At 37.2% G+C, this 25830-nt stretch overlaps 3 protein-coding genes across 7 annotated transcripts; 1 reads left to right on the top strand and 2 right to left on the bottom strand.

Annotated features, from left to right (window-relative positions):
* Positions 1-1097: 1097 nt before the first annotated feature.
* Positions 1098-9471, bottom strand: LOC105177863 (UDP-Glycosyltransferase superfamily protein). 5 transcript variants are annotated; one of them, XM_020699291.2, is made up of 21 exons: positions 9075-9470; positions 8385-8432; positions 8241-8274; positions 8086-8164; positions 7860-7988; positions 7245-7449; positions 6454-6588; positions 5976-6080; positions 5719-5817; positions 5114-5243; positions 4692-4742; positions 4468-4578; positions 3863-3972; positions 3496-3664; positions 3247-3333; positions 3150-3179; positions 2947-3024; positions 2562-2675; positions 1740-1801; positions 1548-1638; positions 1098-1426 (listed from the first exon to the last, which is right to left on the bottom strand). In XM_020699291.2, the coding sequence occupies exons 1-21, from the start codon at positions 9179-9181 to the stop codon at positions 1307-1309; spliced, it is 2094 nt and encodes a 697-aa protein (XP_020554950.1). In that variant the 5' UTR covers positions 9182-9470; the 3' UTR covers positions 1098-1306. The 5 variants fall into 5 exon arrangements, with proteins under 5 accessions (XP_020554950.1, XP_011099436.1, XP_088741259.1 ...); XM_011101134.3 differs by having other exon boundaries at positions 2947-3018; XM_088885133.1 differs by lacking the exon at positions 7860-7988 and having other exon boundaries at positions 9075-9471.
* Positions 9472-10021: 550 nt separating this feature from the next.
* On the bottom strand, positions 10022-14377 carry LOC105177864 (phosphoenolpyruvate carboxykinase (ATP) 1). The gene is made up of 13 exons (XM_011101138.3): positions 14251-14377; positions 13876-14150; positions 13233-13405; positions 12953-13106; positions 12767-12851; positions 12140-12240; positions 11757-12055; positions 11404-11577; positions 11225-11290; positions 10954-11132; positions 10671-10840; positions 10412-10580; positions 10022-10320 (listed from the first exon to the last, which is right to left on the bottom strand). Exons 2-13 carry the CDS (start codon positions 14136-14138, stop codon positions 10177-10179), a joined length of 1977 nt encoding a protein of 658 aa, XP_011099440.1. The 5' UTR covers positions 14139-14150; positions 14251-14377; the 3' UTR covers positions 10022-10176.
* A 4878-nt stretch (positions 14378-19255) lies between these two features.
* LOC148787000 (uncharacterized) lies at positions 19256-20301 on the top strand. Its single transcript, XM_088885036.1, has 2 exons — positions 19256-20216; positions 20297-20301. Exons 1-2 carry the CDS (start codon positions 19256-19258, stop codon positions 20299-20301), a joined length of 966 nt encoding a protein of 321 aa, XP_088741162.1.
* The last annotated feature ends 5529 nt before the right edge of the window (positions 20302-25830 follow it).

Below are 25830 nucleotides of genomic sequence, written 5' to 3'. Positions count from 1 at the left end.
TCTTGTGTCCTCAAATTGAAAAAAAAAAAAAAACACATATGGGACTCAATGTATAAATTAACTAAAGTATCAAACCAAAATTAAAAATAAATTCACTTATGCAATCAAAAATATAATTTATTTGGTTCTTACAGACGAAATTTCCCTTTGCTGATGAAGAGAGAAAATATGAAAATTCTTGAAAATAGAGAAAAAAAAAAAACTCCTTTTATTATAGCCATTTTTTTTCAATTTAAAGATCAAATTACAATTAATTCTCTTAACATTTTTTATATAATTATAAATATTTTTTATTATTCTAAATATTATTAATACTTTTGATTTAACATTTATTTAATAACTAGTTCAATTTATTAATTTTTATTAAATTTTCATCTATCTTTTATCGTGAAATAATTAAAACATTTTTGTGGAATATAAATAAATAATTTTACATAATATTTAATTTTTTTAATTTTTTATTAATTAAGTGAATATTTTTTATAATTTTTATAATTTTTTTATTCATCTCATCTGATATTTTATTATTTTTAATTTAAAAAAATATAATAAAGATAAAATTGACCATCCACATCCCACCCAAGAATTGCTTAAAATTTTATCAAATATTAGGGGTGTTCATTTTTTTCTAAATAACAAAAAGTATTTATAATTATATTAAATTTAAGAAAAAATTGTTATAATTTACCATAAAACCTTCCCTCTTTTCTTTTTTCTATTTCTTTGTAGACAGATCTTTTTTCCCCTTTTATATCACCGAATTGTGTAATCCGCTTTCCCATTCCCGTTCATAATTTCTAGGGTGATTGAATTTGTTTCCCTTTAATTAATCTTAAATTGAATGATCAAATGTAGTTCCGTCAAAGAAATTGTGAATTTTTAATATTATCTATATTTACTACTACAAAAGAGAACTTATTATCATACTAATTTTTGAAGGGTAAATTGTACTTTTAATCTCCATAATTTAGGGCGAAATATATTTTGATCCCTAAATCTTTTTAAACACAATTTTGGTTTCTGATCTTTATAAATTATAAAATCTTGGTCCCATCGTCAAAATTAGAGTTAAAGATGTCAAGAATGAGGAAAGCGGATACACCAAAATCATAACAATTTATAAAAAATTCCTACCTTGAAAAATATTAAGTTTAACTCAAAGTATAGGGACCAAAGAATTAATTACCGAGAATGCTCAACTTTATGCTGTAGCTAATCCAGGATGATTGCAGACTTTTTCTATGTACAAGAATGTCCTGTTCTATATCAATTTCTACAATGCCTGGTGCATATGTTTACGACCTCTTTATAATCTTTTCACTGCTGCATATGCAGAAATATGCACGTCCGCACACTCTGAATCCCACGAAAAATCCTTCTCCATGGCATCTATCATCCTTGTATTCCATTGTGATGGATTGTTCTTCTGCAGATACAGAAAAGCAAAACTAAGCCTCGAGTTATATGAAGGATTATCACATAAAGCATTTAATCAAACTCAAGTCCAAGAGATTTTCTGCTTTTGTCAAGGGTGAGAAACACGTAACGAGTTCATCGATGGCTTGGCCTAGAGACAGGTTTCCAAAGGTTTGATTGATGTACTGTGAGAATGTAGTGCTCTCATCATCACCAAAGAGCCTGTTAGCATAGGGAAAGAAAGAGATCTGTAGCTTCTCAGGTGTAAAAAAGTAAATAAAATGTTGCTCAGTTGACATGTATGATATAACAAATCACGTTACCTGAATCTGCTGTCGGCAGAGTGTAGAGGAACAGGAGCTGCTCCATATTTTATGGCCTTGAGCTATATAATTGGGGAAAGGAAAAAAAGTCTTTAGAAAGTTGGGAATTTTTCACATGTGTATAGGGAAAGGAATTAAATTCATTGATTATATAGAGTTTCACAATAAGCTTAGCAACTCGTAACTAAGTTCTGTTCTCCCTTTCACGCTTAGAAGACAAACCAATGGCTAAGCCTTCATGCACAAAACCCTGCATTACATAGATGTTCTCCACCTTCGGAAATTCACCAACCACCATCTTGACCAAAATAGACCTCCAAGCTCTACCAAAGACAAAGCACAAATTTACTCCTACAATCCACTAAAACAGCCAAAAAAAGTAGGTCATTGCTGACTTTCCCGAGGTCCTTCTAGGACATAATGCTGACATCGTATAAAATCTCAGACAGCACATGTCAATGATAATCACAATATGTCGCCATTGGTTTAGACGGTTTAGATATTTAACTGTCATCGGAGTTTCAATCTGAATAATGTTGTAAGAGACTTTCAGAGTTTGCATAACCTCTTAGACTATGGTATACCACTCACAGCCCTATGATTATGTTCGCCAACGTCATTTTCCTCACACTTGGAACCATGCTAGGTCAGTAGGTCACTCTGCATGCAATATCTAGCTTGTAATTTCGTCAACAGTTAATAGGGGAATTCTTTAAAGTCAAGTAATTTCCTTCAGAGCTTGTCTGCAATCATTGGAAGGGAATAAAGTGACCCTCCTTTGTTATCGTTTCTGTATAACCTCAGCATCTATGAGACACTTACTGGCACTTGAAGCAGAGGATCATCAAAAGATGGGCATATCAGGATGTCGGATCCTGAAATTATCAGATGTGATAATTCTTCATCATATTCATCAATGAATCTCACATTTTCATCCTGCAATAACGAAGAATCAGATGGGTTTTTTAGTTTTGCATAGGAACCTAAAAAAATATCTTGATTTGATGTAGTAAATGCAGTCAAATCATAAGTATAGATATTATCATAGAAAAAGACCACCATATTCTGGAAAGAATAAGTGTGACAAATTAGACAGGTCGGTTAGAATCTGACCACTACTTAGAGAAGTGATTTAAGATTTTAATTTTTAAATAAATAAAAAATAATTAAAAAAAAAAAAGGAAAAACAGAAAATCCAAGAATGTACCTCCACTTCTTCCTCAAAAATCTCCAACTCCCTCCTCATGCCTGGGCTTTTGCTAGATCCCATGAAAATAAACTGCAGCTAACACATCCAAAATCAGATATATAGAACAACCAAGGTACAGCGGTAGATGAAGTCACGAAGTAAGCTGGATTTCAATCTTATTTGCTCAAAGGATCGAAACCAGCAAAGATAAAGCTCATTACCTTAAACAGATCTTCAAAATATGTCATCAGCTGATATGCAGGTATACATTGTTATTTATCGTAACTAAGAGAAAGTGCCCAAGACTGAAGCTTATACCTGAACTCCCCTTCTAGAAGCCATCCAAACAAGTGTCTTTAACTTCTCAATGTCAGCATCTAAGATGTCTGGATAAATGCATCCAACCTGAAAACTTCATCAGTTTTAGATTACAAGGAAATACTGCCCTAAAAAGTATTATAGAAGAGCTACGCATAATGTGGACTAATTGCTGACAGTTCATATCACATTTGAAAGTTGTTAGCAGAGGGTCCTGAGAGCACAATGTTTTATGGGCTGTACACTCACGAGAATTTTGGATGCCCCTTCAGGTAAATCCAGATGCCGCTGCAATACGACTTTGCACACAGACTTCCCCTTCATGTCATCTGCACTATAGCTCTGTGGAAGAATATTGTCACATGAAGGATCCCAAGTTGATTTATCGAATCCACGAGGAGCAATCACCAACTTTTCTCTACATGCAAATCAAAAGATAACTCGAGGATTATAAATAAGAAAACAAAGCAATTTAAATAAAGGCCAAGTGGACTAACAACCAAATCTTCACTTCCAACAATCAAATTCTACTTGATTATGAGAAAGGGTCAGAGAGGGAGCAAAATCTCATTTTCTATGAACCAATCTATAGGATTTCTCGAAAAGCAATACATACTTGTGAATATCTAAAGTGGGTTCCAGTCCATGTCCAAATGCACCAACTATTCTGCCTTTAGTATGTATTGATGACATTATGATTACTTTATTAGAGTAAACAACTCCACCCTGCAAAAGTATAGAAGATAATGGAGGGGAAAAGATGAAAAAGGATTAAGTGAACTAAGTCAGTGATTAAAAGTGTAATAAAAAACAATAAATAGATTATGAAAGCAGGATCATTAGCAAAAATAACCAAAGGAATATAAACTTTATGACAAAATGCTCCAAAACAGATGGAGGATGGATTGAAGCAAAGATATGAGAATGCCCAAAGATGAAAAGACGCATATAGAGATCATGACTAAAATGTACATAAGCAGTAGAGTTGCATTTGAAGTCGGGCTAAAATTACTAAACTTTATTTTGTTGACTTCTCTGATCAACTAAGAGACTACATATTCAGATAATACTGTTAAATTGTATGTAAAATTTTTTAAATATAATGAAGTTTTCTACAAGAAAGAAAAATGTAAAGACTCATTTAAGCAATACTTACAAAACCATGAATCTTTTATAGGCAAGGACATTGTTAACATGTCAATAAAGGAAATAAATAATTACCTTGAGTATGTTGACAAGATGAGACTTATTGTTATCTTGCAGACGATCAGGCCGAAGCAATCTAGACGAGTCAAGCCCACATAATGCTAGCTTTTCTGGTTGTTCAAGACACTACAATAAAAAAAATCAATAAGCAGACGCTCACAGCTCTTGCATCATACTGACAGGACAAGAATGGAAAAATAAAGCTTAAGAATCCCTAAAACATAAAAGAAGGTGCGTACCTGGGAATTAAAACCCTGACAGGTCAACAGTATCCTAGTACCTTCAAACCCCTGCAAATTAATACAGTGAAATATATTGTTGATTCCAGTGGGACATCAGAAACAAAATAATCATTAGAATCAGCTAATATAAGGAAACATTAAACCAGCAGAGCACCCAAGGGCGTGAGTGTCAGATATAATCTGGTTGACTCAGTAATATAAGCCTCCATAGAAGGTAAATTTGGGAGGAAATAGAATTATGATTACGCAATTTGTCCAAATCAAACAGTCCTTCCATGTGAGACTGTATGCAGAGAGGACCAGAATATAAAGATGAACAGACTATTCATCGGAAAAAGAGTTTTAACAAAATACTAGCTGAAAGTTTTGGGTTGTTCAGTATATATATTTCAATAATTAAAATTTGTTGAGAACCACACCTGACTGACAAAAACATCCCAGAAAAGTGGCCCAACTATAGAAGTGTGCCAATTGTGTACGTGAAGCACATCAGGTTTCTTTCCTGATTTAACTAGATAGTCCAGTGAAGCACGAGAGAAATAGGTGAATCTGACAACATAGAGATAACATGATTGGGTTACACAAGTAATTAGCAGAACATAAACAGCGGCATGCATGTAGTAAATAAAGGAATCCTCCTATTAAAGAAAAAGCATATAATAATAAAATTATAACTTGCTGCTCAGCAGGTGGGGTGATGGAGTTCTCAAGTTGGAACTCTATAGCAGGCATCAGCCCCACTTTTATCAACCTCATACATTTATGGTTCCCTATGAGTGATTTCATTCATAAACAAACAAATATTTCATAGTATCCAAGAACTGCAAAAACTAGAAAAAGATGGGTGCAGTTACACTGCAGGCCTAGACAAACACTTTTATGACATTTCATTTGAAAATGTACACATCTCAATTGAAATGTGATGTAGATATGAAAACTTCAGGCAGCGCTAGCATCCAGAAGATCAATCAATTAAAAACCCCATAAGAAACTAAAAGGAAATAAAGGGGACATGTCCACAAACCTTTCAAAGTCATTTGAGTAACCATATACTTTGTCGTGGCTAAATAAAGATGAGTAATAGACAGGCTGTATAAAGGTAACTCCAATGCCGTAGACAACCCTGTATGCAAACATCCAAAGCATAAGAAGAAGAACAAATGCTAATGCAGGACATTGCTTCCGCCTGAGAACTGTGTCATCATTTCTTCATAAATCCTTCAGCTCCCAGTTCATTGTAGTCAGTAAACACACATATAAACAGTATTAGTGAAAACTCACCCAGTCCAGATCCTGTTCCCATGCAACTGACCATTAAAATATGAGTGGAGTTCTGTTTCAACTTCTCGTAATCCTTGAACTTCCTCTAGATTCAAGCATGAATACCTATTTCAAAGTTGCTAACAAGAGTGAAACATTGGTGGAAGATCACTTAAACCAAATATTGTCAAACCAGTTATGGAAGTTCTGAAAATTCTCACTTTTTCAAGTTTCTAGAATTACTCCTTTACTTTTTTGGCATAAAATTGCAAGTCCAAAATGTGAATTATCATAGCACTTATTTTTTGAACTAATCTGCACTTAACTATTAACCAGTGCAGTAGAACTACAATTGAAATTTTTTCCATAGAAATTTTCATAACAGTAACCCTCAAATCAATGGCAACCATAAAGGAGGAGGAAACTGCAAATTTTGGACTCCATGCACCAACAAGAAAGAAAAAGTACATAAACCAGGAAATAGAAATTTCTTGATTACTTGGGCAATATAACTTCCACAAGATTTCCCTTCCTCTGTAGAGCACTAGATAAGCCAGTTATATATGATGCCAAAGGTCCCTCAGAGACTACAGGTGACATTTCTGTACAGATGTGGATTATGTGAAATCCGTTCCTGAATCATAAATATCAAAAGAAAATTATACAAGTGACAGGAACAAGTTAATAGTGTTGAAAAGACAAACCTCTTTACAAATCAAGCATAATAGTAGGGAACAGAATCCTGAATTTAAGGTTATACAGACAAGCATAAAAGCAAAGGAGAAACTGTAAAAAAGAGTCCTAAATATTAGCATTTCCAGGGACCTCATAATCAGGGTTACAACTCTTCAGCACAAGCGTCAACTCTTTTTGCCAGTATCTCACTAGCATATAGAGAAGTCTTAACCACAGCTATATTGCAAATGTGATGCTCTAATCATAGGTTTTAGGTCTCCAAGCATAGAGTCTGTATTGAGAGTCAAGGCCCCATTGTTATTCAGAAACACATAAAGCTAGTCATATGAAACTCTTCCTTCTAAGTAACTTTTCCTTTATATAATACATCCTTTATAGTGCATCAAAGGATCTTGAAGAAGGGTTTTTTAATAATAAGATCAAACATTTTGACTATAGCATTCAAACGAATATGCCAAGAAAACAAGCATATTTAAGTTATTCCACAAAAATTTGAATTATAAATTGGTTATAAGGCAGTACATTTGAAGTTGCAAACAAGAAATGATTAGAGATCTTGGACTTAGTAGTTACAGCAAATGTGAAAGACCTTACTTTTTGCTCTTCTTTGAAAAGTGGTGCAGCTCAACCAGAAATTCAGCATCATTCTTGCAATTAAGGCCATATAGATCATCAGCCGAACTGCCCCTTGCATCGATTATTAACCTTCTTAAATCAGATGCCTCCATACTGCTAATCACGCCATTGAGAACCAAAGAATCTATTCTAAGAAGCAACTCTGAGCTGATTGTAAATTTATCTGTTTAGTTATTCAATGCAATAATAATGTTACAATTAGACCTAGTAGCATCCATTTCTCCTGCTGAGAAATAAAGAAATCTGAAGCTTAAAAAAAGATGGTAAAAATTCTAAGTATAAAATTGCTCGCACTTTCATATTATCAAAAATTGTCCCTAGTTATGGGACATTCAATGTATTCATGCTGCTTCACTGCAATTAATGAGAAAGGCCAGTTTGTGACATCTAAGAAAAAAGTTGAAAAATTTAGTCCCTTGTTTTCTGTAAGTAATATAAATCTTAAAGTTCGCACATATCAGATTCTTATGAAGAAAGAATAATCGAAACATGTCCATTTGATATTGTAATGCTGAGAGTAACACCACACATTTGTAGGAGGTCCACAGAAATTGCAAATGCAAGTGCAAGAACCTCTTCTGAAATTTGCCTGATTTTTCATCTCCAATTGCTCTACCCTATCAAGCAATAAGGTCCTTTCATTCTTTAGCCTCTCAAGCTCTTCCATGGCCAGTAGACACTGTTTGTTTAAGTACAGAATATCTGAATCACAATCACAATGCAACATATCACCTGCTAAATCAAATTCCCATGATGTACAACTAATGTGATGCATGTAGAGAAAAGTAGTCTGACTTACTTTGTTGAGCTTCCTTAAATAGTTGCCATATGTCATTCGGTTTCTCTTCTTTTTCATTATCAATGGATTTCAAATTTCTCTGCAGTAACAAAATAAAGCAGAAAATAATAGCTGAAACATGCATAAGCCACACCATCATAAACAAAAAATGATACCTGATGCACCTCCATATCCCTGGGGCTTCCCAACCTAAATTGCAGAAGGAAATGTGTGGCTTACAAATTCACAAAAGTGCATAACTGAACAACAGCGACTTATCCCCTTCCATCCAAATATATACATATAGAAATGGGACTTACTCGGTTGGCTCAGGATCTCTAGATAGGCTGGTGCTCTCTCCAATGTTCCTGAAACGGTAGGTTTCAACTCAAATCAGATCCGACGCTTAATATATTGAAAATATAACCTTCTATTGGAAAATAAAGAAGGTTGAAATTAAAGATTCAATCTGTAGTTCACTCATCCATTTCAATGCCACGTGAGCTATCGTAATACTTAGCAAGACCATGTCTATTAGCTAATTGATATCCTCATGAAATCAGCCACTTTATAGGGACGACAGTTCACAGCATAATCTCAAACTCAAGACCACTTTTTACTGTCAAAGAAATGAGTCAATAAGCTGTGGAAAACTCTATCTTTCCCAATTGCACGCGTTTGTGAAGCAATCTAGTCAATCATTTCGTGAAATAAGTGGTTAAAACTCTATCTTGCCATCTTCCATAATTTCTTTCATTGAACCAATCAGGTCGTTTAAACCAATACTCTTTCATACAAAAGTACTCTGGAATTGACGATCACGATTAATGGCAACAACTCATGAGCTGCCGTCTTCTTTTTAGTTGATATACCAACACAGACAAGCACACGTATAACGTCGAATACAGAAACTGAGAAGGGCAACTGACAACAGTTAACTAAACTCCCATAACAAGAAACTACGCCTACAGAAACAAAAGAGAGTCGAATCCGACGTGAAAGAGTAGTACTTGGAGCAATGAAGGAGTTGCGGCCTTGCAGAATTTTGGTTTTTCTTCCAAATTTGGGGGAAAAGGGGAAGTCTTGGGACCGAAGCAGCTACAACAACAATCGGCATCTCTCTCCTGCTTTTAGGCGGTATGGGGTTCCTACACTGGGTTTTGGTCGCTGCAGAGATGGAATATCAAGCGCTCACCTTAAGACAATTCACTATTCTAGATACCATCGCAATCAGCCGACTGAGAAACGGCATTTTTATGAGCAATCTCTTCTGTTCTTGGGATCTGATGAAGCCACGAAAGGCTTTATATTTTTCAGTGGAAAAGGACCTTCCTTTCAGCCTTTCACCGTGTCTCGTTCCTAACTAACCTCCTTATCTCTTGCAAACGATGGCTTGGCTCGTGAGTTTTTACAAAACAAGCTTGATGTTATAGTTTCCAATTTTATTAGATTCTATTTTATATGAGTCATTATAATATATTGATTCAATTAAAAATTATTGTAACTTATTGTTTATTTTTTTATGTATTAATTTATTATTAACTGGTTTTAGTATATTAATAAATTTGTGGAATATATTAATATATCAATTCTCTAAATAAATTCCAATTTATCAGACATTAGTCTTGTAATTATATTCTCGTTTAATCTAACTCAAACTAAGTACCTTGATCATAAAATTCTCATTCAACTGCACCTAATGATCTTTTATTATTTTAATTATTTACATAAGATTTTATTCGTTTCTTTTGTTTTTTCCTCAAAATAAACAACAATTATTTATTACCACTCAATTTCTTCCGTCTTCCTTAGTTTATTACATCATGAGCAGTTTCACGTTCTTTATAATCCCAGTACTTGTTCAAAGCTATCATCTGCTGATCACATTTTGTTACATTCATAGAGACATTATGTGGTAATAATATTGCATTACTTTTGCAGGACTGATCAGTACACCTTCTTGCCATGAAACAGAATATCTGCTTTCATTCAATTTAAAAAATGGATTTTACACCAAACAGAAAAAAAGATAGACATATACATAGATAGTTATGTCCATCAATTTAATTCCAATTTCTTCAGATATTCGCTTCTTCTTTCAACAGCTGCCGCTCAGAATATAGGGCCAGCAGCAAGAATTTCATCGGTCAACTTGTCATCCTTCCCAATCTTGTGAGCAACGAACCCTTCAAAGTTGTTTTTGAAAAGCCCGGCCAACTTCAGCAGTGTCTCGTTGTAAGCGTTCTTGTCTGACCACTACATTAACAAATGAAACCATGTTTATATATAGGACAGAACATCAAGAGGAGATAAAGTGATATAGGAAGAAGCTTAGGAACAAACTCACCGTGTTGCTCGGTTCCAAGATTTCTGAAGGCACGCCCTCGACCTCAGTCGGGATCTCAAGCCCAAAAACCTCAGTCTTCTTGTAGTTTGCCTTCAACAGGCTGCCTGAGTGGATCGCATCAATGATTTTCCGTGTGTATGCTAATTTGATACGGCTCCCAGATCCATAACTGCACAAAAAGGAGTAGTCGTCCATCCATTAGTTGAAACTCGTTCCATGAAAAACAATGAAGTTTAGTACACTTTTACAACTTCCATACCGTCCACCAGACCAGCCAGTGTTGACGAGCCACCCGGTGGCACCGTGCTTTTGCATCTTTGCAGCTAACATGGCTGCATATTTGGTGGGATGCAACATGATGAAGGCAGCTCCAAAGCAAGCTGAGAATGTTGCTTGTGGCTCTTTTATTCCTTCTTCAGTTCCAGCAACCTGTATAAGAGTTTAGATTGGTAGTAGCCAAGAAGTTAGTACATTTTCCTGTAGATTTTTCAGTTAATTCAGATGAAATGATGGAAAACTGGATTTAGGAGGATGTTGCCTACCAGGGCAGTGTAGCCACTGATGAAATGATACATTGTCTGTGCCAGAGTCAGCTTGCTCACAGGTGGGAGCACACCAAATGCATCGCAAGCGAGGAGTATCACATTCTTCGGATGTGATGCAACACATGGAATTTTAGCGTTGGGAATGTATTCAATGGGATAAGCAGCTCGAGTGTTCTCTGGGATAAACGGGAAAGAAAACATTAGAATGTGAAAGCTGAAAATTACTCAATAGGAGAGTTCATCGATCGACAGGAAACTGAGGCATTACCCGTGACAGATTTATCAGAGTAGTCCACTTCTCTAGTATGCTCATCGAACACCACATTCTCCAATACTGCCATTCACAGGAAACACCGATGCACAAACTATTAGCAGATGATCCATGTAGCACAATTTCTTTAACAATTAGAGTTCAGAGGGAAACAATTGAATTGGACAGTATAGTACCAGTCCCAAACTTGATTGCGTTCCAAATGTCAGGTTCCTTCTCCCTGGAGAGATCAATGCACTTAGCATAGCAGCCACCTTCAATGTTCGACACACCATTATCACTCCAACAGTGTTCATCATCTCCAATAAGGTACCGGTTGTGATCAGTAGATAGAGTAGTTTTCCCAGTACCTAGCATACACGAGAATGAGAAAAGAGAAAAAGGTCCAGCATTCAGTACAAAATGATATACGTCGATAAAAAATTAAACATTCGTTTTCAATTTAGAAACAGATGCACAGAGGGTTAAAGTGCAGATATCGGTTGGCAGGGGACAGCCCCTCATTGCTGATTCCAGTGATACACTTTACCTGATAAGCCAAAGAAAAGAGCAACATCTCCTTCTTTGCCCATATTGCAACCGGAATGTAGGGAGAGGATTTGGCGTTTAGGCATGAGATAGTGCATTACACTGAAAAGGCCTTTCTTCATCTCCCCAGCATACTGGGTTCCGAGGATGACCATTTCCCTCCTAGCAAGATTTAAATCTATGCTAGTGGAAGACGTCATGTAGTGTGTGTAACGGTTACACGGGAACTGGCCAGCATTGTATATAGTGAAGTCCGGAGTACCAAAGTTCTCCAGCTCTTGGGGAGTGGGACGGATACACCTAAAATACCATGATCGACCATATTACTCAAGATAGAGAATCATAGTTCTTGAAAAAAGATAGTACCTAATTCCATTTACTTACATGTTGTGCATGAACAAGGAATGGTAAGCTCTGGCTGACACTATTCTGACTTTGATACGGTTCTGCGGGTCCCAGTTCAGGAATTGGTCGTTAACGAACACCTGAAATCGACAAGCAGCATATTGTTTGATGATCAGCAAGCTAGCAAGGCATATCGTTTAACCCTCCCTCTGTAATACCTAAAACTACATAGAAAATACACTTCTTGAAAACTCCACAGGTTATAACAGATCATCGGAATCTCTTTGTTTCGTATTTCCATCTTCCTCGAGGGAAAAAAAAAGGCAAATGCTAAAACAAGGAACAGCTTAATCACAAAACACGCTAAATTTATCTCTTTCTATCCTTAGCATTATTTATTGAAATTTGAACCGGGTACAGTTAGCTCAATCTAACCAGATATGGCCATTGACATTGAGACAAAAAAGGAAAATGCCAAAAACCACCTCCCGGAGGATCAGAGCAATGGCCATTAAGTACAAAAAGACGGAACTATTCATCAACTTCCTGTCTTCAGGTTTCAATTTATCTTTATCTATTAAACAGTTCTCGTAGTACTTTGTAATGAAGGCTACACTTAATTCTCTAACATAAACACTAGGATCACAGCATTGATTAATACATTACCTTGTCCAATGAATTCAAGTAATCCACTGCTCGTTCCCTGTTCACCAAGAACGTGTGCTCATCCATTTCGATGTTCGGTGAGCCCCTATGACATACAAAAAAGAGTAAAACACTCAATATAGCTTGGACAAATTTCGTTAAACTTCAGTAAAATAGATCGAAAGTCGACATCGTTTAGAAACATACTTTCCCCACCAAAGATCATCCTCAGTTGTTTCATCCCTTACGACACGTTTGTCCTTAGGAGAACGCCCGGTCTTGGCGCCAGAAAGGGTCGCCAATGCACCGCTAGATGTAATGAAAGAACCCTTCTCGTACTTTATTGCCTGCTCATATAGCTCTGCGCTTGTCACAAAAAAGCATCAAACAACATGTTACATTACTAAATTACTTACAAAAACACAATGTCGTTACGAACTTATGATTCTTTCAATTACGTGGAGACTTGTTTTGACATATATAGTACCTGCAGGAGAAAGGTTGTAGAGGACGTGAGTGAACTTCAAAGCACTGTCGCTGACGGTAATGGTGGGGCTGACGTGGTGGGCCACAACCCGGGCGGGCTCCGACGACGGCCTCGCCGGGTCTCCTTTCACCACCTTTGGTCCCGTCTCCCTTGTCAGCGATGCCAATGATGCACTGATCGAACAACATTATAAACAAATATTATAATTAATAATACAAATAACTAATATGAAGCAGTGATTAAGATCAGATGCAACAAGTTCTCTACTAAATGTATTTTTAATTTTATCATATTTAAAATATTTTACATAAATAAAAACTCTAGAGTTTATTCTTTTTTTAACAAAAAAAATAATGGGCATAATGTAATAACGGATTTGCAACAGAAATAAATATTCTATTAAATAAACTTAACGAAATCTTAATATTTAAATCTAACAAATTATATATTTAAAAAAAAAAAACATAAAAACAAACCCGTGAAGGTACTTTAAACTGTGTAGTTGAGACATACACAACCACTAATAGAAACCCTTTTTTTCTAATCATGTAATTTTATTAGTTTCTGGGCACAATCTAATTATAGCGTGGCAATATATTACATGGACACCTTAACAACGTTAAACAAAGGATGCAATCTATACCTGATAGACTGAAGCTGCTGTTTGCGGCGTTCGTCCTCGGAGACGGCGGCAAAGGAGCCCTGCATCAGATTGATGGGAGTGGTGGGCGCCGACTTCTTCTTCTGAAGAGAGTGGAGCTCGTCGATCGTCTGAGCCTTCACCGGCGTCGTGCTGTCGTCGTGGCATACTCCGTTTGCCCTTTTCTGCGTCTGAATCTTCGCCAGCCCATTCCTCCCCGTATCTCCGTTAGTCATGCTAACCCGTGCGTTGCCGTTGGCCGCCATTTCTGCTTCTCCCTACACACACACAGAAATCCCACGCAACTGACGTGAAATTCGTTAATGCAAACAAACTGTTAACGTACACGTAGCTTTGTTTTTATAATTCGGAATTTACCAGAAAGAAAGAAATTGTACGTATATGTGGTACCAGAAATCAGAGGTTCTGGAGAAATGAAGTTAAATGAAAATGGAAATGGATGTATGGACCATCAAAGTAAAGATGACGAGGAAATGGAGTATTGAGGGGTTCAATTTATAGGAACTGGGGGTCGATTATTAACCACGAATCTGACCCTGGATGGGTAAACCCTGGTTATTTTAAATCCTATCTAGTCAAGATCAACATTCAAGATTTCCAAATTCCGTGAATTTTGCATCACGATGGATGACTTTTCTGTGATCCATAGCCAACACATGTGAGAAATTTCAGGCAAGATCGAGTCTTGTCATAATTGAACTACTTAGACAACAAATGTACTATGTTTATTATATAATTTGTGAATAATAATTTAGGGGGAGTGATATTAGGATTTTCACTTTTTTTAATTAAAATATATTTTTTGAGGAGAAGATTACATAAATATTAGTAATTATGGGGAAGAAATATAATTAACTACCAAAACTAGCTAGCAGAAACAAATCAGCGTCAAGTTGCCACGAAAATAGGGTGTCCCATTAGGACTGGAAAAAGTGCGAAGTGGACCTTCAAACTGTAGTGTGGTGCCTTTGTTGGCGTGATTATTATGTGCATTATGACAAATTTTAAGATTCCCGAATTCCAGTAAAATTAATGTCCGAGATTCTGCATATATTAAACTGTTATTGTTTTATGGGTAAAGTGGATTATTAATATTTCAAATGATATATGATATGGTAAATGAGATTTGTTTACCTGAGAAATTTGTCTATTTTTATAATAATTTTTTTATTCTATTTTATGTATATTTCAATACAAATTTATTTATGATTTTTGTCTTTGAATCTTGATGCATTGAGTATTATAATCAGTTGAATTTTGAAAAAATTAAATTCAACCGTATTTGCATGATTTTATTATGAAATTTATACCATTTATTGAGTTTGAGGATTTTAAATAATTAATGTTGATCAACTAAAAAAGCGTTCCTTCAATCATTATTTTTGTTAGTAGTTTCTTGCTCACGTACATTTAAAATGGACATATTTTAATAGTTTTGATAAATTAGTACTTGTATCTTCCTTTTATTTTATTAAATTAAATAATTATAATAAAAATTATTATATCATACACATACATCAAGCGTGCGTTATCCAAATAATTACTCTTTTCAAGAAATTAGACATTATAGGCAAATATGAGAAATAAAAAAAAGGAAAAGAAAAGAAACGGAAACCAGGTAAGGTAGTCGAGACAAATGTAAGCCATACCAGAGCTACAAGGTTGCTAGATGGGGGAGTCACCCCTTGTCGGCTTCAACTTCTCAATTGATGATAACATCCACATCCATGATCCAACCGCTTACCGTTCCAGCCGATAACTTCGGACGCGGCTCAAAACTCTGGCGCCACGTCACTCCCCCTCGTAATAATACGAGGCTTAAAGCGTCTTTAGCTTTCTAAATTAGGATCCGCCTTTGTCGTTTACTCAACAAAGTTTGTTCCTTTCTCAAATCATTGGGTTGCTGAATTCTTATCGTTATTCAGTGAAAAATTCTTGCGGTCAAATTAAATAAATTATAAAGTGATATATATTTATTATATAATTTATTATTTTTTTAAACTATATATCGATTTATTCATTAGTATATCTTATTTATTATATAATTAATTTAAATTTGATCATTCTCCAAAAACAATTTATTCTCTTAAATATGATCAAAATTCTTAATTATTATTTTATAAATATTTTAAAATGTTCATATACATATGCATTGTTTTTATTATTAAATTTACGATATAATAAGACAAATTGAGTTTTGATTGAAAAATATTTCACTCTTTTCTTCTTCTTTTTTTTTTTTTGGAAATAATTCGATTGTAATTATTTTCGTCAAATATCAATATCTAATCAAGATAGTTACAACAATTATATTTTGATAAAAAATATCAAATAAATAAAATATAAACAATACTTACTATGCAGTAAAATATAGTTTCACACATATAGCAAAATTTGAACACATGAACTCTAAGATCACTTTCTATCCACATCAAAATCTGGAGAATAGTTACATTATTTCAGGTAAAGAAGGTTGTTAAATTGTAGTTTCTGCCATTTAAATTAGATTATTGAAAAAACAAAAATAAAAATGAACATGAGAATTGAGACACATTCAATTTGCAAACCCTAGCTAGCTACGACAAGAGCCCTCGTGCAGCAGCCACTTTACAGTGGGAGAAAGCAATATAGCAAAACCAACTTGAATAGAGTCTGATTCTTGCGCAGAATCCTTTTTAAAATAATAATTAATTAATTGAATATGGTAAATATAAAAGAAATAGTGACCATTGTACACAGTTCGTGTAATTTTAGAAATGTTGTCAACATTCTGAAGTCCAAATTATTATTATTATTAAGGACAGTCCAAATTATTGAACAACCAATACATGACCTCAACAATTCCGTTTCATTTCAGTTAATCATCGAATTGAAATTTTGGTACGCTCAAATAACGTAACAAATATCGAATTGAAATATTCAATTCGATTCTATAAAAATAATTTGATTTTTTTATCAAATTAACAAAAATATTAAAAAAATAATATAATATTAATTTGTTAATTTCAATTTGGTTCCATTAACCGATACAAAAATCAAACCTGAACTTTTCTTTAAAAAAAATGTCACTTCAATTCAGTATTTGAATCAAATTTTTTTCAATTAACTTGTTTTCAGTCGGTTAATGAAAAATTGCACAACCATGATTTAGAATAGGCCCCTATACATACTAAATCTTAATCATTAATTTCTCCAAATCAAGTCAAGCATGTCTATTAATTTTTGTTTTTATCATATACTTTAATTAATTTCAAATTATAAGTAATATTTAATCAAATTCGACATGTTAATATCATCAGTAAAAAACAAATAAAAAAATGATTAACCAAATAAAATATTAGACACGAATGAAATTTGAAATTAGAAAAAAGTATTGAGAAGGAAGGAGCAACGACAATATAATATACCTAGTACTATTGTACAATTTTGAAGTCTGAGCAACGAAGTTTAATTTAATTAACAAAATTAAAATCTCATGATAAAAAGATTATGAATACACTAAAAAAACATCCAATTCTGAAAGGAGGGGACCCGTGAATTTGAAGCAATATTCCCACAAACCCTGCAGCAATATAAAGTAAAATTTCCAATGCAAAATTTGTATTACAAGTGGATTTAAGGAGGGTGTGGGAAGCATGGACATTGATGGTGATGGATGGTAAGGGATGGAGGAGATTTGTCGGATGCGGGGAAAGGGGTTATTATGATGCTTTTCTTTTCTCGAACCAATAAATTGATAAGCCCACAATTTATTGTTGTTGTTGTTGTTGTTGGGTGAGCTCCCCAGCTATGGGGAGATTATTCAAGATCTCCATGTCTACGTCCACATGATTCACCACATATTTAAATAATTTAATTTTTTTTGTTTTCTTTTCTTTGTATTTATTAAAATTTTTTATTTTATTTCTCTGATTATTTGTCATTTTTGCAATCATTAATGTTTTGTGTAGGAGGGTGGTGAGGAAGGGCAACGATTCAGAGTGTTCTATTCACATATTCAAATTTAATTTATTGGAGTAAATAATTTGATTAATCACTTTTAACCAGAATTTTTTATATGTTTTTGCACATTTAAAGTTAATTCATATTATTTCTTATTTAATTAAACTAACACAATAAAATTTAGATCATGCAGACGTATGTATTGAATGTGTTAAGTCTGCAAGTACTAGATTATTTATTTTGTAATAATTACTTAACCTTGAGACAATTATCTATATCAGATGGACTCCTAGAGTTTTTCGGCCCAGATTGATGAGTTACATTAGAGGGAGTACGTTTGGGCCTTCCAGGTGGTCAACCCATTGATCCAGGTAAGGCTCAAATATCTGATGAAGATTCTTTTCTAAGCTTGGCCTGTCTGGAATTTCACCGGTGCCTCACTCTTCGATCTATTGATCTGCATGGGAGTAGCCAAGGTGAGGGGAGGGGTTCCTTCCTTCTGGTGCTGTTTCATGTCGACCGGAGGACCCTCTGAACGCTATCAGCCTGTCTCTCGACTCCGGCATTGATTGATGTTCCACTCACTGAACAGTGTATTGACGGCGTGGGAAATGGATTCATTGGTATCAAAGCTACTGGGGGACGACGGGGCCGCACGCGAGGTCGTGGCCAAGGACAACGTGGCTCTGTTGTGGCTCGTTTTGAGGTCTTTGGGAATTAAGTGAAGATTCTGCATCTCTCCATCCTGGGTCGAATCCTCGGCCATTTAAGAGGAAATATGTGGGATCTCTCAGTCTGACGCTGATGTTGGTACAACTGCACCTCCGTCTATCGCCATGAGTTGCCTAGCTTAGAACTGTCATGTGATCGGGGACTCGGGACAATTTGACATCTACGTGAACTCATTTGCGTTCATAACCCCTTACTCCTCTTCCTATCTGAAACGAAATGTCGCCAGGAGAAGACGACTAGAATCGGGGATTCTTTGAACTGACATGGTGCTGTTGAGATGAAGATGCATGATGTTGCTGCAATCACAGCTTGGGATCCTGGCTGAGCACTGCAGTTGCGAGGAAGACGCGTGTTTTTTTGAGAATGCACTTTCAATATTTATATCACGCTTATATAAGTTACACAGATGTGCACAACACGTGAAGCTGACATGGCATAGTTTGTTAGTTTGTTCAATTTTCTGTTTCTCTGTTCACCGTCCTCTTCCTGTATTTAACTGAGGAGCAATTCCTCTGTAATTCAACTTTCATGTCTATGTAAATCAAATCTACAGCAATATACACCCTTGAATTCTCCCCCATGGAGTTCACATCACAATTTGCACTAATTATTCCCTTTAACATGATATCAGAGCCTTCATATTGAAGGTCTCTGAGTTTTATTTTGCCACTAATCTGAGCATTCGATCATGGCGAATGCTGGTTTTGGAAATATCGGTATGACGCATACCTCTCCAGACCCGGAGTTTATGCAGCTGCAGGCCTCTGATCACCCTGGAGTGGTGATGGTTTCAGCTGTGCTTACTGGTAACAATTACTTTGCTTGGAGCAGAGCGGTGCGACGAGCATTGACGGCGAAGATGAAACTCGACTTTGTCGACGGCACTGCGGTTAGACCTCCAGGGAACACTGATGACTTCAAAAGGTGGAATCGCATCGATTCCATGGTAACCACATGGATTTTGAATTGTATGACGAAGGAATTGGCCGAATCCTTCATGTATGTCAGCTCTTCTCGAGAACTTTGGCTGGAGCTCGAGGCGAGATTCGGTGAGAGTAACAGCCCCATGGTCTATCAGTTACAACGAGAAATTGGACAGGTGACGCAGGGTAATATGTCGATCACCGAATACTACACAAAACTCAAACGCTTATGGGATGAACTCACCTGCTTGGCTCCTGTTCCAAGATGCATATGTACAGGTTGTAGTTGTGATATCAACAAAGCCATGGCTGAAATGACTGCGTCCAACCAACTTATACAGTTCTTGGTTGGATTAAACACGGTCTACGATCAAGCACGGAGTCAAATCCTACTATTGGAACCATTACCGTCAGTCACAAAGGCGTATTCTATGCTTATTCGTATGGAAAAGCAGATGCAGATGAACATGAGCGGCTTGGAAATGAATAGCGGAACTGCGTTTCAAGTTAAAACACAGAGTTTCAAGAAGAAAACCATGGTGGATAAACGACACCTCTTTTGTGATCACTGTCAAAGAACAGGTCACTCCAAGGACACTTGTTTCAAAATCCATGGAGTGCCTGATTGGTACAAGGAGATGACGGATCAACGGAGAAAAACAGGGGGAAGGGGGCGTGGTTTTGTCGCTGCAGCCACTACTGAACAAGGCGTCACAAAAACAGAAGGCATTTGCAACATCAGTGATATTGTTCGAACTGAAATGAAGAGACTAATACATGATGAGATACCTCTTGACCCTCTGAAGGTTAATTTTGCTCAGTTGGATGATTTCGCAGGTACTAGCATGAATTCCACTTGTGTTATTTTTTGTTCTTGGATTATTGATAGCGGGGCAACAAGCCATATTTGTGGAGACATTCGTTTGTTTCAATCATTCACTGCACCTACACATTCTCTTACCATTCACTTACCAAATGGACAAACACAAGTAGTTTCACATGTAGGATCAGTTACTATTTCGCCTGATATTACTCTGACTAATGTTCTTCACATTCCAACCTTCTCCGTTAACTTGCTTTCAGTTAGACAATTGTGTCAAGCTATGCCAGTTGAATTTCGTTTTCTAAAATCTCATTGCATCCTGCAGGACTTGAGGAATAAAAGAGTCATGGCCACAGGAGATCTCATAGGGAATTTATATGTTCTATCTTCTTCTTTCTCTGTACCAGCTAAAAATGATTGTAACCTTGGTTCATATGCTGCTGTTACCACTAATAATGGTGATGTTTGGCACAAAAGACTTGGACATTTGTCCAAAAGTTCTATGAGACACATTGCTTCCTTACCTCAATTAGAATTTGCAGACATACCTTGCGAAATCTGTCCATTAGCTAAAATGCACCAACTCCCATTCACTTCAAGCTCTATTCACTCATCGTCACCTTTCGCTCTTGTTCACGCAGACATCTGGGGGCCTTACAAGGAACCCACTAATTCTGGTTGTCACTATTTTTTAACGATTGTAGACGACTTTAGTCGCTCCACATGGACTTTTTTTATACGCTACAAGAGTCAATGTCTGGAAATGTTTCAAAATTTCTGCAAACTTGTCTCCACTCAGTTTAATAAACGTGTTAAATCCCTTCAAACTGATAATGGGTCCGAATTTTTAAGTTCACAATTCCAGTCCTTCCTTCGTGATTCTGGCATTATTCATCAACGTAGCTGCGCTTATACTCCGCAGCAAAACGGAGTTGTAGAACGAAAGCATAGGTCTCTTCTTAACATTGCCCGATCTATTATGTTTCAGTCATCTTTTCCTCGACGTTTTTGGGGCGAAGCCATTCTTTCAGCCACTTATCTAATCAATAGGTTTCCTACTGCTATCTTAGGATGGAAGTCGCCTTACGAAATTCTGTATAACAAGGCCCCAACTTATGCTCATCTTAAGACCATAGGATGTCTATGCTTTGCCGTTAAACCCACTCCTTATCAGTCTAAGTTCGATAAAAGAGCTTCTCGGTGTGTTTTGCTTGGTTATTCCCCTGGTCAAAAGGGCTATAAGTTGCTTGAACTTGACTCCAATTTTGTCTTCGTTTCCAGAAATGTTATATTTCATGAGGGCATCTTTCCCTTTGCCCAATCCTCGCCAGCAACTACTTCTATTCCCTTGCCCACCATTCCCTTAGATGCTGATATAGATGTTGATTCTTCCTCGCCTCCCATTCATTTCCCTCCTGTTACTACTCGTTCCTCACCATCCTCTGATCGTGACTGTCCCTCAAGTTCCCCTGTTCCGGTTCGACGATCACAAAGAACTCACACAAGACCCGCCTGGCTCTCTGATTTTGTTTGCCACCTAACCACTGATTCTTCACTTCCTACTATCATCAATTTTAGCTCCACATTTCTGGATTTTGTTGCCTCCCTATCTGTTTTGCAGGAACCACGCAACTACAAGGAGGCTTCTAGCATTTCACAGTGGGTGGATGCAATGGACAAAGAGCTGCAGGCGTTGGAATCCAATCATACCTGGGATGTGGTTCCGTTGCCGCCTGATAAGCGCCCTATTGGCTGCAGATGGGTATACAAAATTAAACTGAGGGATGATGGTTCCATTGAACGTTACAAAGCCAGATTAGTGGCCAAGGGATACACTCAAGTCAAAGGGGTAGACTATGTTGAGCGCTTTTCACCGGTTGCCAAGGCTGTTACCGTTCGCTTGTTCATCGCCATTGCTACAGCATTTAAATGGCCACTACATCAAATTGATATTAATAACGCTTTTCTCCACGGAAACTTAGATGAGGAGATTTTTATGGACGCTCCAGAAGGGTACTATGTCAAGCCTGGCCATGTTTGTCTTCTTAGGCGCTCTTTGTACGGTTTGAAACAGGCTTCGCGCCAGTGGAACCTGGAGTTTTCTCGCAATTTGATCGCATTTGGCTTCAAGCAATCAGAACATGACCATTGCTTGTTTCTTAAGCCGTTGGATTCTGGTTTCATTGGACTCTTAGTTTACGTCGATGACGTACTTATAATGGCTCCTACTGATGCTTTGATTTCGCAGGTTAAGATTCATCTTGATAAGCTATTCACAATCAAGGACTTGGGGTGCGCCCGTTATTTTCTCGGTTTACAAATAGCTCGTTCGGAGGATGGGACTTCTCTCACTCAATCCAAATACATTTCTGATATTGTTGCAGATTGTGGTCTTCTCCACGCCAAATCTGCAGCTACACCTCTGCCGCCTGGGATCAAGTTACATGCTACTGGTGATAATTTCCTTGACGATCCCGAGCCCTTTCGTCGCTTGGTCGGGCGCCTTCTTTACCTCTGTTTCACTCGCCCGGACATTTCTCACGGTGTACAACAATTAAGTCAATTCCTACAACGTCCTTGTCATTCCCACTGGCTTGCTGCCACTCATTTGGTACGCTATTTGAAAGGCTCTTCTTCAAAAGGTCTCTTCTTCCCTGCGTCAAACTCTCTCCAGCTTACGTCGTATTGTGACGCGGATTGGGCTGCCTGTCCTGATACTAGGCGTTCACTCTCTGGTTTTTGTATTTTTCTTGGTCCAGCTCTCATATCTTGGAAGACCAAGAAACGGTGCACAGTTTCTCGTTCTTCAGCTGAGGCGGAATACCGCAGCATGGCTGCTGCTACCTGTGAATTGAAGTGGATTTCTTTCTTACTTCGTGATTTTGGCATTAGTTTGGATGGTCCCATTCCTTTTCATTGCGATAATCAGGCGGCTCTACATATTATGGCTAATCCGGTATTTCACGAGCGTACCAAACACCTGGATATCGATTGTCATATCGTTCGCAATTGCTACAAGGAAGGCTTCCTTGATCCTATTTTTGTTCGAAGTAAAAAGCAGTTGGCCGATTTGTTCACTAAGTCATTGTCTCCTTCTCTGTTTTATAGCTTGGTGTGCAAGTTGGGCTTGTTTTTTGGTTGCCCAAGTCCAACTTGTGGGGGGTGTTGAGATGAAGATGCATGATGTTGCTGCAATCACAGCTTGGGATCCTGGCTGAGCACTGCAGTTGCGAGGAAGACGCGTGTTTTTTTGAGAATGCACTTTCAATATTTATATCACGCTTATATAAGTTACACAGATGTGCACAACACGTGAAGCTGACATGGCATAGTTTGTTAGTTTGTTCAATTTTCTGTTTCTCTGTTCACCGTCCTCTTCCTGTATTTAACTGAGGAGCAATTCCTCTGTAATTCAACTTTCATGTCTATGTAAATCAAATCTACAGCAATATACACCCTTGAATTCTCCGCCATGGAGTTCACATCACAATTTGCACTAATTATTCCCTTTAACAGGTGCTTCGGTTGATACTGAAGGAAGAGGCGGAGATTTAATGTGACTATATATGGCAAAAAAATCTGGATGTTACTTTAATGAGTTTTTCTAAATATCACATTACTGTCAATGTCACTTGGGAGGCTATGAAATGGAGATTTACGGGTTTTTATGGAGAGCCGAACGTAGGTCGTTATCATCTTTCTTGGGATATTTTACGAAATCTAAAGTCTCAACCGACTCTGCCTTGGTTGTGTTGTGGGGATCTCAATGCCCTGCTCTTTGATCATGAGAAGGAAATTCGATGTTCTGTCCGGGAATGGCAGCTAAGAGACTTTCGAAGTGTTCTGAGTGATGTGCAGTTGGATGATATGGGCTTCGAGGGCCCCTGTTTCACATGGTGTAATCGCGGCCTATGGCTGGACACGGTTCGCTGCCGTTTAGACCGAATTTTGGGTGATAGAGCATGTCGCTTACGTTTCCAATGAAGGAGGTGCACAATCTTCCTAATGTTTATTCCGACCACTGTATTTTACATATTCACTTGACTTGGCTGATGATTTCTGAGGCTCCATCTAGTCAGTACCCCTTCAAATTTGAAGCTTCATGGCCCAACGTAGCTGAATGCTCCCAGCTTATTTCAAATGCTTGGAATGGTGGGCTGGATGGAGGGTCGACATTTCAGGCTGTTGAACGTTACCTCGTTGTTTGGAGGTCTTAAATGTGATTCTGGTGCAGAAGTTGGAAAATATTTGGGCCTGCCATCGGTGATTGGGAGAGCAAAATCAGAAGTTTTCCAAAGCATCGGAAATCGGATTTGGAACAGGCTGCTAGGTTGGTCTGAGAAGTCTTTATGTAGTGCTGGTAAAGAGGTTTTCATAAAAGCTAGCTATTCTCCAAGCCATACCTAATTATGTCATCCAATGTTTTCTTCGTCCTGGTTCCTTACTTCATGAAATACAAGCTGCTTGTGCTAATTTTGGTGGAGTTCCCCGAATCGCAGGCATATTCATTGGGTGGTTTGGTTCAAACTGTATACCAGTAAACAGGTTTGAAAACACAACAGTTCAACTTGGCATTACTAGGGAAACAAGCTTGGCGATTGCTTACTAAGACCGAGAGTCTCCTTGCAGGAGTACAGAAAGCCCGTTACTACCGTCGATTATCTTTTAGCGAGCATCGTTTGGTTATAATCCCTCAGCCTCAAGGGAAAGCATCATGGCAGCTACGTTTGCCACGGATGGGGGTTGTCGTTGGTATGTTGGTGATGGGAGTCGTATTTGAGTTTGGAAGGATCCACGGCTACCGCGATCAATTCTTTTCCATCCAATTACCCCGCTGCCACCAGGTGCTACTAATGTAACTGTGGATGAGATTTTACTTCCTAATCATGAAGGCTGGGACACGACAAAACTTCAATCGTTGTTTTCAGAAGAGGATATTTGCTTGTATTAAATCCATACCAGTTTCTGATACTTCTGAAGGTGATCACCTCATTTGGCATTATTCAAAGGATGGTGACTTTAGTGTTAAAAAGCGCCTATTTTTTGGTTGCAAGAGACAAGCACGTTTGCAAGGTACATTGGTTGAATCTTCTTGATCTGACGTGAATTTGGGTTGAAATTTCTTGTGGAAGTTCGTCTTCCAGGAAAAATTAAACGTTTTCGCTGGAGAAAGTGTACTGGGGCGTTGCTTGTGCTGTCCAACTTGAAGAAACGCAGACCGGAGATTGAGGATAGATGTCCTGTTTGTGGCTGTGAAGGTGAGGATGAGGAACATATATTTCTGCGTTGTGCAATTTCTCGGCAGTGCTTGGCTTTAATTGATGTTCCCTGGGGGGTTATTTCTACTTGGGTGGATTCTCTTGAACAATGGCTACGACATCTTGCAGCTAAATGTTCTGTACAGCATTTCCAAATGGCATTGACACTTATGTGGGGAATTTGGGGCTACAGAAATAGGTTACTGTTTGAGTGTAAGGCTAGCACTCCATGGGCTTGAATTCTGTTTGTGCAAATCTG

The sequence above is a fragment of the Sesamum indicum genome, linkage group LG9 (assembly GCF_026168435.1).
Source record: "Sesamum indicum cultivar Baizhima isolate 11 linkage group LG9, ASM2616843v1, whole genome shotgun sequence".
Lineage (NCBI taxonomy): Eukaryota > Viridiplantae > Streptophyta > Magnoliopsida > Lamiales > Pedaliaceae > Sesamum > Sesamum indicum.
Note: the sequence above shows the minus strand (reverse complement) of the source record. Positions and strands in the feature narration are given on the sequence as shown.

Coding starts and splice junctions, on each gene's coding strand:
- LOC105177864 (XM_011101138.3), bottom strand. CDS start 14,138: ATGGCGGCCAACGGCAACGCACGGGTTAGCATGACTAACGGAGATACG. Junction 11,291..11,403: donor CGCAATCAAGTTTGGGACTG/GTACTATACTGT, acceptor TGTGAATGGCAG/TATTGGAGAATGTGGTGTTC. Junction 10,321..10,411: donor TCTTGGAACCGAGCAACACG/GTGAGTTTGTTC, acceptor TTGTTAATGTAG/TGGTCAGACAAGAACGCTTA.
- LOC105177863 (XM_020699291.2), bottom strand. CDS start 9,181: ATGCCGATTGTTGTTGTAGCTGCTTCGGTCCCAAGACTTCCCCTTTTC. Junction 5,244..5,718: donor TACTCAAATGACTTTGAAAG/GTTTGTGGACAT, acceptor CTATGTTGTCAG/ATTCACCTATTTCTCTCGTG. Junction 1,639..1,739: donor TCTGCCGACAGCAGATTCAG/GTAACGTGATTT, acceptor CTATGCTAACAG/GCTCTTTGGTGATGATGAGA.
- LOC148787000 (XM_088885036.1), top strand. CDS start 19,256: ATGGCGAATGCTGGTTTTGGAAATATCGGTATGACGCATACCTCTCCA.